Source organism: Pundamilia nyererei, unplaced genomic scaffold, assembly GCF_000239375.1.
Source record: "Pundamilia nyererei isolate P.nyererei 1_Seehausen unplaced genomic scaffold, PunNye1.0 scaffold00004, whole genome shotgun sequence".
In the NCBI taxonomy this organism is placed as follows: domain Eukaryota; kingdom Metazoa; phylum Chordata; class Actinopteri; order Cichliformes; family Cichlidae; genus Pundamilia; species Pundamilia nyererei.
Genome location: NW_005187405.1, coordinates 4,104,497 through 4,116,824, shown reverse-complemented (window position 1 = coordinate 4,116,824; position 12,328 = coordinate 4,104,497). Strand labels below are relative to the sequence as shown.

The window sequence follows — 12,328 nt, the reverse complement described above, 5'->3', positions numbered from 1 at the left end:
TGCAACAAATATAAGAATAGTTCTGTAAACATATTTTAAGTTGACAAAAAAGACCAGATTGGTTATAATGCGGGTATAACTAAGATTCATAAAGATACATTAAAAAAAACAAGTAACTTTTAAATTTGTATATAGATCCTTTGTAAATCCTGTTCACTAAAGTCTATTTACCAATATACGTGAAGACATTACACATACACAACACATGGAAACATTGGAAATCAGTTATTGGCAGGCGATCACTTTTTGGCACACACCGGTCTGCTAATTTGAAGCGTCCTCCTGTTCTCCGCGAAGGTAACGTTTGCGCTGCGTTGCGCAAATGAGAAGCGTGTGTTCTCTTTGCACAATCCTCTGCACAATCCCTGAAGTTAATTCTGTAGAGTGAGTCGTGGGTTCACGTTTCGCCACAGCTTTGTAAACTTAGATCATGTGGGGTCACGCAGAGGTTGGGGCGGCCCTGTAGCCGTGCGTCAAGTCTCCACAGATCAGTTACAATGTAATGGCAAAGGAATGTCGCTGGGTCCTGGATATTCCACGGAGCTTTGGGTCTAATTAGAACCAATTTGAGAATTGGATGTCATTTCATCCTTTTAGAAAAATACTGTCTTTTCACAAGCATATGGCTACTGTTGAACTTGTTTGTCTAAAAACATATAATATACAGTTATATATATTTTTAAATAACGCTTATCTGTTGTGTTTTTGTTGTGTTTTTATTTGACAAATAAAAATAATGCTGTAAAAAGTTCAAGCGGAATTTACAGATAATTAAATGGCTGGTTAACACACACATTTTTATCACACACACGCACTCACTGAGTCTCTGCCCTGCACCACCCTCAGTCTGCTGCGAATCCCAGGTTCCCTGTGGTGTACCCATGTTGAAGGCCCTGCTGTTAGTGATCCTGATTGGGCCTCACAGGAGGAGATTCCGGCCTGCCATTGACCCACACTTCTCTATGTTTCCACCCATCTCTCAGATCATCAGAGGCAGCCGTCTCCTCCTGCCTGTCGAACAGCCTGCTTGCATAAGGCTCCTGATTGTCAGATGGAAGGGGGGGGAATGAATCTACTACAGGTTTTTCAAAATCACTAGCAGGTCTTGCCTGAGTAGTCTGCCCTGACGTTTTTCTGGCTTGGTGACTGTCAAAACATCCCCCGTATGCATTCATACCCCTCCTTCTCCTTCTCCTTAGAAAGCCCGTGGCTCACAGGCTGTTCTCCTCTTCAAAGTAAAACTTCTCTGCCATGTGGTCTGCGTTGAATGCCTGTGTTGACGGCCGCCCGGTTTTTATGAACTCCTCATAGGGATCCTTTTTTTCTTCGTCGCTGTCTATAAAGCATTTAAAAAGTGTCATGGCGAGGAAAGAGTAGAAGAACATTACAAACAGGATATAGAAGTGAGCGTTGTCATAGGTCTCTCTAGAACTGGTGGTGGAGACGGTGGTAGCTGGACCGATGTTGGAGAGAGAGCTCACTGTGGTGTTGGAAACGGTCCCACTGAACTGGCGCTCGCTGATGTTTGTCCCAGTGTCATCGAGAATCTGCTTGCATCTGCTTAAAAGAGAAAGCAGGAGGGTCCGGTTCATGGTCTTCATTTTCAAATCAGCAGCAGGAAAGAGGCTCAGCAAGAATCACAATAAAGCAAAAGACACAGGGAGGAAAGAGAACTAAAGGGGATAGTGAATGGCAAGTGTTAGAGGCAGTCACTCGCCGCTTTAGGAAAGGCATGCCGTGAGCCTCCCACCCATTCTTGTGGAGACCTGATAAGGTGGTGTTTCAGATATTAAGAAGCCCACTTCTTTCCTTTTGCAGCCATAATGTGCACAACTGCACTCTTTTTTTTTTAATGATTTCTGTAAAGATGTCATTTTGACCAGAAATTCATCAGAGTCCTTATAAGAATCCCCCCCTTATTTTTTTTCCAGAAATAACCTCTTTTTCTTTTCTCTTTTTGTAGCTCATCCTCTTTGTACTCTTTCCTTCACTTTCAATTTGGGGGTTGGATGCTGCAGAGACACTTGGATTGTTGTCAGCTCCGGTCAAGTAGTCTACTCATTTCAAAGAGTGTTGGGGTCAGAGGTTAAGTTGTCTCCAGTGTGTTGCAGCTTGACTGACACTGAGCTCCAAAGCAAACCCTTTGGCTTTTTCACTGGCTGTGTCTTACAAGTTGAACGCTTGCACACAAAAAAAAAAGTTTGGAGAGAGCAAAGAAAACAGTGAAATTAAATCTTTCCTTGATCTTATCACGTTCGACACAAATACTCAGCATAAACAAATTTAAACACACATCTCAAGACACAAAGTACTGAAAACACATGAAAGCACTAAACAAACGTCCGTGTTTTTCATTGATGCTCGCGTCCTCATTTTAGATATGTACCATGAATGGCGTGGACAGCTGCACAGCTGAGCTCAGAGAAACAAAAAAGGCAGGTAAAGTTGTAGCCTTTTAAAGAATGTACCAACTGGCTTGTTTTGGTGTGTGTGTGTGTGTGTGTGTGTGTGTGTGTGTGTGTGTGTGTGTGTGTGTGTGTGTGTGTGTGTGTGTGTGTTTCTGTTTAGTGGTGTGTGCCAAGAGACTTCCAAACCATCTATAGCCATGTGACTGACTAATGCCCCACTCTGTGCCTTTATAATTTACTGCAGCTCTGCTTTAGTCATTAAAGGGTGTGAAGGAGTGTTTATGAAAGGAGATATATTTATGATTTAGTGATCCAGAAATGCACCCCATCTTTAAAAAGCAGGTAGGAAACAACAAAGAAGGAAACTATGAAACACTATGAAAGAACTTTTAGTCGCTCCAAGGTGCTTTACGCCATCAGATTCTTTTTAACCTTCTTCTTACCATCTTTAGAGGTCCCCCTCCCCAAATTTATTCTCTGTAAAGGTAGTAAGATTCTGGGGGCTGATTTATTCATATATTATTCTGTTGTAGATAGGTGCAGATAAACAGTTTATCCATGCCTATGTTTTTAAATGCATTCCACAAATTACACAATTCAGTGTTACAACTGTCCACTTTTATGCGTTTATTATAAATAGTAAATAGTGCTATATTTTACACAAAATGTTTTTACCAACAAAACAGTTTTACGCCATTGTAAATGAAGAGTGTAAAAAAAGAAAAAAAACATAACGAATGAGCATTATGTAAGACTTACTGAAGCACTTACATGTGCTTGTACAGGAGGACGTACAGAAAAGACACATGAAGACTAAATAAATAGGAAGTGGAAGTAATATTTGCAAGTTCCTTATAAAAAGAAAAAAAAACTAGTTAAACACATGCAAAAGCAAAAATTAACTGTCAAACTGAATAATGTATTCACTGGCAGAGAATTTTTTTTTCTTTTTTTTTTTGGCTTAATGACATCACAACTATATGTTCTATCATTCATCGCTTGATGACTTCCCCTGATTGCTCAGTGCGTACAACCCAAAATGAATGACATTACGAAGACAGAGTGTGTTTTTGAGGTTATAACTGGGGAACATTTGATGCACGTTCATTTACATTACATGAGGTATGACTGTATTGCACTTTCTTTGGGTTGCAGCGGATTCACAATGACTCCACGTGGCTTCAGTTCATGTGTTCTTGCTGGTTTTCCCGGTGTAGTCACACGTTGATCGCCAAAGAGTTACTTAATTTACAGTTAATATCATTTTCCATGACACGGTTTTGATGAAGACATTCTTAGAAGAGCAGAAGTTCTTATGAAGTCTACCTTAGCTTGCATCTCTGCTACATGTTTAAAAAATAAAAATACTAAAAGGTCTTGAGTGGAATTACTTCTCATATCCCCGCCCTCCTACTTTTCCTCTTGAAGCATGGTGAATGATCAGCGCTTGGTTCTTGGAGCATGACATGACACACAAGCAAAGCAAGTGTCGGGTAACAAGAGCGACCGCGCCTTTGGTTCTGATTATCCCAGACAACTACCTTCATCACTTCACCTTCATCTCAGAACGTTCACTTCTTGCCAAAGGAGAATGTCTGAATCGCTTTAGCCCCCACACTATGTCTTGCTGTCCTGGGGAAGTTGTCAGAGGCAGCGGCTGGTGGTGTTTTCCAGTGACAAATGTCAGCGAGGCCTGGCAAACCTCTTCTTCACACCACCTTGGGAGCTTCAAATAATAAAAGGCACCTAAGGGGAACATAAAAAGTTTATTTTCTTTGTTTATTTTATTTACATACAACAGAAAATCTCATGGAGGTTTAAGTGTGAAATGGACAGTTAAATGTGAGACGTGATGTTGGTAGGGAGGGATGGTGAGAGCAGGTGGGAAAGAAATCTGGGACCCTTTGGTAAACTTCGGAATGAGAAGCTTTGAGAAAGCTCTGAGAATAAGTCTGGACATAGTTTGTACTTGGTGAGGTTGGTTACACTGCGCCGAGACAGAGCCTTAGCCTGGATCTCTGGCACTGCTTCACTGATCAATAACAACTCTAAATCTGACCTCCAGTGGGACACATGGTTCTAATCCGGACCTGCCAAGGGCCATAATCACCCCCTGTTAAAAAGCCTCTTACCCTGCTTTTATGCAGATACACGTACACGCCTACGCACACATAGACACACATCCATTTGCCCCCACCCCCCCACCCCCCCAGCTACATATGAGTCCCTCCCAGGACTGACTAAATTAATGACATCAAGATGTTGCCACTGATGGGCCAGTCAACATTTTGGTAGTGTACTTCAGATCAGGCCTAACAGCAGACCGCACACTCCCCTCTGGCCTGTCAAACGCACTTCGAGACACGAGTCCTTTCATTTTGGCGGCGATCTTTGTTACACAGGGGTCATTACATGGCTAGGTGAGCTAGACTGAAGATTTGATGGGCAAGCTCATCATACGCAGGGGTCACGAAAGGACAGTGAGTGAAAACGTGTGTGCTGGGATAAGCTTCGGGCCACGTGGATAGCCCGATGATGGTAATGTAAACTGAGGTAACCGCGCTGCAAGCATTCCCTAAAGTTTAATGTAATTTCAGCGCAGTGCTGGGCGATTTGAGAAGCTCACTCATCAGAAGGATCTGCGCAATTAAAGCAGAGGTTATGGTTTAGGCCTTTAAACAAACCTAAATCAGGTTGGAAGTCGGTATGAATTAGTGTTTTTGTTACAATATTATAACAAAAATTAAAAAAATTACATTGTACCTTGCTCTGACTGTACTGTCCATACTGGTAGGAAGGGTGGTGGTCCACATAGGCTGAGGAGGAGTAGGAGGGCGGGCAGTAAGACTGAGTGCTAGGCAGGGCGGGCATGCTGGTCAGGCCTGGTAGAGCCTCCAGGCGCTGGGAACCATGACAGCTAGCAGCCATACCACCATTGGGCTCCAGGCTCCCAGTCAATGGGGAAAGGGCAAAGTCACTCTGGGACTGATGTGGTACTCCACCTGGATTCAATAGGCCCATCACCTGAAGGCAGACAGAGGAAGTCTTGATTGTTTAGAACAGGAACTGGATTTAATTGAAGAGATTTTCTACTTACAGCGTGACCTTCAAAATAAAATATATTGCAAAGTAAATTTTGAAAAATCCCAAGGCAGTATCATACACTCATTTTATCCACTCCACACAGGTGGGCTGAAGTGTAAGCGCTTCTTCTCTCCCCCCCTGTTCACTGTCATAAATACATTATTACTAGCTTCCGTCACACATATGGTTCTCTTTATTCGGAATAGGAAGCTAACAGTGGCCAAAGCTTTAGCCCACTAGTGGAATCTGCTATAGTTCTTATGTCGTATTTGCAGAAGCAGGTTAATAAAAATATTGGAGTATTTTTCTCTCATTGTTTACACTAGAGAACTCGTAGCATTTCCTCGAAATTAAACCAACAAAAAAAGAAAGTGTCTAAATTTGCTCAGTGTTGATTTTAAAAACAAAAACGCTGAGAACGTGATGTTTATTTTTGCTTAAATTCTGCCTAAAAAAAAAAAAGCAAATTTCACTTTCACGCTTTCACTTTCCCTTAATCATCTCACTTTCTCTTGAGACAAAAACCACAGTGTCCTTGTGAGGGCGAAGAGGTCAAAGGTTAGGTGGGATTGAGGGGTGGGGTGTGTTTGCATATGTGTCTGAGCGCTACATCTCCTACAAGCATGCAGCAGTAGGTGTTTGCATGCGCACGTGTATGTGTATTAGCAGTTTTTTGCTCCGATGTCAGGGATGTAGGGGTATCAATGATCCACCGGGAACAGCTGCACAAAGGTTTGCGTGAGAGGCAAAGTGAAGTCATTAAAATGTCTAAAAATGGACAAAAAGGGAGAACAAGAATTACAGTCCGTGTAGGAGGACGCAGAGCCGAAGCCAAGAGCAAAACCAGGAACTGTCTAACTGAAAAGAAAAAGATAAAGAATGAGTAGCGCCAAGTGGTTTAAAAAACAAAGGCTTTCACAGCGGACAGTCAGTTGGCGCACACACGCACATGTATGCTACAGAGGCAGCTTCGAGGGTGGCCGTGGCTCAGGTGATAAAAAGTGCAGTCTTCTAGTGGCATGGTTGCCAGTTTGATCCCCAGCTTATCAACATACTGGACAAGACACTGAACTCCATTTAATTCAAATGGCAGGCCAGCACCTTGTTTTCCACCCTTGTTGTATGAGTCGTTTGTCAATCAGAAATGCACTGTGATGCATTTAATTGAACTTAGTTAAGATTAAAAGCTGCTATATTAGTTCAAACTATTTAATTTCTTCAGTTATTTTTACATATTTTTTCTTTTTTCCCCTTTAGTATTTAGTTTCCATTTGTGCAGTCTAAATATTTTTGAACACGCAAGGCTGATATCTCAACTTCTGTTTACGTAGATTTCAAACAATACAATTCAGTCATGTTTTAGTAATTAAGACGTTTTATTTTTTAGTTAATATTTGATTAATAATGAATGAAACTAGGCCTTGCATGTCGCAGTACCTTCAGCCTTAAAGCTATTGTGTCTTTGGCCATGTGAGATCGTTTGTATTGTAATGTAGCCCAGAAAAAAGAAAAAAAATGAGATGACAAATTTCACACCCATCGTTCTTCGCTGTATGAAAAGTTTGGATGGATTTCTCACTGTTGGTATTCATTTACACTCTCACATCCCTCTCCCCCGTTCCTACCAAATTGCAGCTCAATATCCAATGAATACTTAATCTTAGATATTCCCCGTGCATGTTTTTGCTATGAATCTACGAATTGTATTTAAGGATTCCTTGATTGTGTCTTCATCCAGTTTTGTTCTTGTGAGTCTTTCATGTTCTCTGGTCTGTTATTGTAAAATAGATTTTGTTCTCAGACTGCCTGATTAAATTAAGATTTTTTTTTTTAACATTTTTCCCCACGTGGTGTTTCTTTACAAAATAAAACATATAGTACACATGATTGTGTTGAAATGCATGCACCATGTGTGTGCAAAGGTTAGTTTGCGTTGTATTTGCATGGCTTTCTGTCTGATCTAGGTACTCATGCCCTCTCTGTCTCCAACTGAAACAGCATCAGGTCCTGGTAGTATGTGTCTGTTTTGAGGTTGTTCCGGAGATTAGGACTCGGGGGGGTGCAAATCCTGGCCGCTTGCTTCCTTGGTGAGAAAGGATTGCTTTGGTATGCACCAGATCAGCAGCGAGACACAGGAGAAAGGGAAACCACTGGCGTGAACGCTACTCCCAAAGCAGAGCTAACTGTTCAGACAAGAATATCATCTATCTAAAGTAAACCTTATCCATATCAAAACTCCACGGTCCTCTCCATATCTGGAGTTGAATGAAACCCCGAAACTTCTGAAGGATCCAGTAGAGTAGATCAGATATTATAGACAAATTTGGAGGTCAGATAAACGGATAAATCCAGCAAGGATTTGATACAAATTTGACCAAGCTACGTAGCTATATGACGAAACTGAAGAAGTAAAGTTTTCTGAGTGCAGAGAGGTCTTGAGGTATTAACTATCAATGTCATAGAATTTAATAAATTCTCATTTTCTCTGCCTTATTAAGTTAAAATCGGGAAATTAATTCTATCCTCATCTGAAATCGAGAAAAACGCATTGTAATGTACATTCAAACAGCTGCAATGGATACATAAATTAAAACAAATTAGCCAACAAAGTGAGTCATTTACATAAATTACACACCTTGTTACGAAGGGCTAGATTACTTCATTCCAATCAATTAAGACACTGGAACATTCAGTGATTGCAATTCCAGACTGAGAAAACATTCGAGGCATGCCGTCCGATTTGCAAGATGAGATGTCCGTTTAAATGCAGAGCGGCCCACTAAGGTTAATGTTGAAACCATCCATGAGGCCACAGCACCTTTGGCCTCTTTATTGGAGTTAAAGTCCATTGGTGACCCTGTGGGTGCAGGAAACTCAGCCCACAAGCATGAGCTCAGTTACAGGAAGGCTGCTACCAGCAAGCTTGCGTACCATTTACAAATTATGAGTTAGCAGACATGACTAACTTTGAATGCATTTAAAACCAGATGTTTCAGATGTTTGCCAAAGTGGTCAGTTATAGCTTCAGCCACAATGGTGCCACCTACTGCTTTCTAACTGTGCACCTCAGTGGCCACAACAAAGCTCTTCTTCTTCTTTTTTCTCGGTATATACATCCTCAGGCATTCACAAAGTAAGAAACCTGCCCGGAGCTGTTTTTTTATCTGAGCCTGACAGGAGTCTGAGATTCTCTCTCATGGGAATTAAGACTCAGCATGCATTGCATGTGAGCCCGCCACCCTTTGTGGCGGTTAAAAGCTCGTTTTACGCCTGTTAGTCTATCTTCTGAGCTGGTAGGGAGCCACTGATGGACACTGATGACTGTGTAATCGACCATAATTGTCTTTTCAGTTTTGATTTGTGTCATCATCCGACATCCGTACATCCTTCCTCACGTCTGGTCCTTTCTGCCCCTCCAAAGACTGACGTTTGCCACATTTTAAATTCATCAAGCTACCCGTCGGAATAAACAAAAATGAAAAGCTACCGAGTTCTTTAGCCTAACAAGGTGTCATCTGTGTCGCTGCAAAGCTGTCTACGAGGCCACACACAGAAGTGCGAGTGCTCGTGTGTCATTATTCCAACATATGGTGGACTTCTTGAACCGCAGCGAAGGACTGCTTCTTTTTTTGTTATGTGTGGATAGGTGTGTGCTTGTATTTCAGTCTAATTAATGTTTGTTTATGCAGAAGTACAATAACTTGGCAATAAATGTATTGCTGTGTATTTTAACAACAGATTGGCAGACTGACCTGCGGTGAGAGGCTGTTGCTGATGGTCGGGTTGACGCCGTTGGTGTGTCCTGCTGGGGCCACAAAGTTTTCTGAATATCCTGAGAAGCCGTGTCGACCAGAAGACAGGCAGTACGCAGAGCTCCCATCCTGGGAACTGGCTGAGGAGCTGAGCCCACTCTGGTGCACAGAGGTGGGTGGTAGAGGCTGCGGTCGGTGGACTGTGCTGGGCTGCTCAGAAGCTGCTGGATAAAATTAGATGAAACATTTTATTTAAAATCCAATTATTCTTATAAAAACACAAACATGTGCGATAAGAAGAAATCTGCAAAATCATTACTCAGGTATGCTCAGATTCGTTCAGCTATGCTCACCTTGAGCTATAGAAGTCTGAGGGTAGGGGCTGTCTGACAGTTGATAGGGTTGCAAACCGGGCATAGCTGATGGGGGGAAACCACCAGGGATGAGGTGGTTGAACGCCATCAGTTGATTAGCCCCTGCTTGCTTCCTCCACCGGGCTCTTCGGTTACTGAACCACACCTGAGAGAGTAACATAGGCAAGTGTTTATTTTTCTCCTAACCCAATAGGGTTTGCCATCAGGCCAGTGAAGGTATATGTGCACATGCCAGGCCAGTCGGTGTGATTACAAGGAGCTGAACTGACAGAGATCTTAACATTTGTAAAGTGAAATGAAATGACACACATTACTGCTTTGTGTGCCATGGCTGGTCGCTGGGTTCAGATAAGGCTGGAGGGTTGTTACGGTTGTTAAACCCTATAATTAGGAAACCGTCTTAAACAAGAGTCTATTTTGTGATATTTGATGATCTTAACATAGCGCTTTTTGAGGAGTTTGCCAAAAATAGGACACTGTTTTCACACACGGTGGCTGTAGTGAATCTGCATTTTGTCTGTCTGCATGTGCAGGGGCAAAGGGTCAAGGGTTTTTAGAGGAACACATGTCTAATAGCTGTGAGGAATGCGTGGCAACATCTCAAGGCTATTTAATGCCCATGTGACACAAAGTCATGACGGACTGGCACACTGCTATACTGTCAAGATTCAGGTCTCCAAAACTTTTGCGTGCGTGGGTCTAACCTGAACTCGAGCCTCGGTGAGTTTGGCCCGCTGAGCCAGCTCCTCTCGCGTATAGATGTCAGGGTAGTGCGTGCGTTCGAAAGCCCTCTCCAGCTCCTCCAGCTGTTCTGCCGTGAAGGTAGTCCGACTCCGACGCTGCTTCCTCTTCAAAGGCAGACCCGGCTCGGAGTCCACATCGGAGCCCTCGTCTGAGTGACTGGCTGGGATCAGGAAACAAACTCTGTGTTAATTCGATATTCAGAGGAGTCAGGCTGACACAGAATGAAACACTGTAGTAAATACTAAGCTGGGGTACAATAGCAGGATCTGATACAATAGATTGTGCTGAGTGCAACACATGGTGCAGAGCCACTTTAGATTGTATCCTCCTGCTCCCTTAAACTCCTCAGTGGTTCCTGAGGGGATCAAAAGCCAGAGGCTGCTTGAACATGGATTAAAGAGGACTACATCTCTCTGGGGTATCCATTCCCTGGGACACTGTGTCTCTTCCAGTCTTAGCCATGCTGTGTCCTATGCCGATAGGGTCCCATAGTGAAAGGCAGTCAGCCTTTTGCAGGTGCTTCTTAATCTGTTTGTTCAGTTGAGGGCAGGAGAGAGCAACTGGGTAACTGGGAGACAGCCATTGGGACCTAATTCAGCAGAAGAAGGGAATCATTGAATGCTTGAGACCATAGACAACCATTTCTGAATTTTGAGGGGGAGGTTGCCCATCTATTAAATAATGATTAAGCTCCACAAACTAGCGTGACAGTCTTCCATTGTCCACCATTACGTGTGTGCAATCCCCCCCCCATCATTCTCACTCATATGCACACTCACAAACATGCATCTGCTGCGCCTGAGCTACGGGTTTTCACTCGGTGAATGTAGACTGTGACAATGTGTCAAAAACAGATGGAAATAAGACAGAGTTGGAATCCACTTCCAAATCCACCCCAGAGGGACCCCTTAAAGCTCATGAGGAGGGTTCACTGCACCTTTTCGACACTCAAACTATGCAGCAAACACCTCTACGCCGAGGGAGACGAAATAAGTGGCTCAAAACCAGACGGACAGGTGTAAGCAGCAGAAAGGCTTCAGCAGAAGACCGAAGCTTGGCTATTCCCCCCCAAACAGACAGACATTCTCCCTCTGCCCTTCAGATTTAAAGCTTTAATTAAAAAGTGCCAAGTCAGACAACAAGGAGGGGGTGGGGGCTAGAGGCAGAGATCTCCCCTCGCCTCTGGAGTCTCTGGAGCCAAGCAGGAAATGTTTGTGCTGGTTGCCAGTGTGTGTCTGACCAGGCATTACACACGGATTTGGCCTGAGGGAATGCTGCTGTGATAAGGACCGCCAGCACACAAGATTCTGATGCTGAGAAGAGCTCTTTATTACATTTGGACTGAGGGTGCCACGTAGGTGTATAGGCGATCAGCGATTGGTTGGATGCTTCAATAGGTTTGGAAAGTGCAACTCTGAGCATGGGCTGTTTTTTGTGTTGTTTTTTTCCAGGTAAAAGTTTGGCCTGAGACGCACTGAAGCACATTTTATATGTAAAATACATGTCCGACACAAAGAGAGACTTTGGATTAAAGTAAAACTTTGCTTATAAAAGGAAACTTATTTTGTATTTCTCTGTGCATTTTTTATAAATCAGCAACTTGAGGAGAGTACATCTCAAGATGAGGAAGCGAGCACAGCTATATCCAGTGCCATTACCATTTTAATAATGGGCGAACAGAGAAGGAAAGAAAAAAAAAGACAATGAATGATGGCCAAGAAACGCAAAAAATTCTTGAGGGAGGGAAGGCGAACTCATAAAACTCCTCAGAGGAGAAAGCTCCCCATTGGCATTGTATATCATGTTAACTACAAGGTTGGGGGTGGATCTCCTCGCCTGCACCCTTTTACCTTTTATTTCTGTCTTTCCTTCTCCTTTCCCTCTCTGTTTTTATTATTAGTAACTACTAAGAAAAGAGTCCGTCACAGAGTGTCCTTAATGGTAAATGACAGTGTTGCTTTTGTCA

General features: G+C 42.9%; 1 protein-coding gene across 1 annotated transcript in view; it reads right to left on the bottom strand.

Annotated features, from left to right (window-relative positions):
- Nucleotides 1-4,119: 4,119 nt before the first annotated feature.
- Nucleotides 4,120-12,328, bottom strand: part of pax3a (paired box 3a) — a 16,850-nt gene continuing 8,641 nt past the window's right edge. Inside the window, exons 5-9 of the mRNA XM_005721268.1 lie at nt 10,323-10,522; nt 9,598-9,763; nt 9,245-9,468; nt 5,172-5,432; nt 4,120-4,154 (exon numbers count right to left, since the gene is read on the bottom strand). Coding sequence (XP_005721325.1) covers nt 4,137-4,154; nt 5,172-5,432; nt 9,245-9,468; nt 9,598-9,763; nt 10,323-10,522 — 869 coding nt within the window. The 3' untranslated portion in view covers nt 4,120-4,136. The remainder of the gene's footprint in view (nt 4,155-5,171; nt 5,433-9,244; nt 9,469-9,597; nt 9,764-10,322; nt 10,523-12,328) is intronic.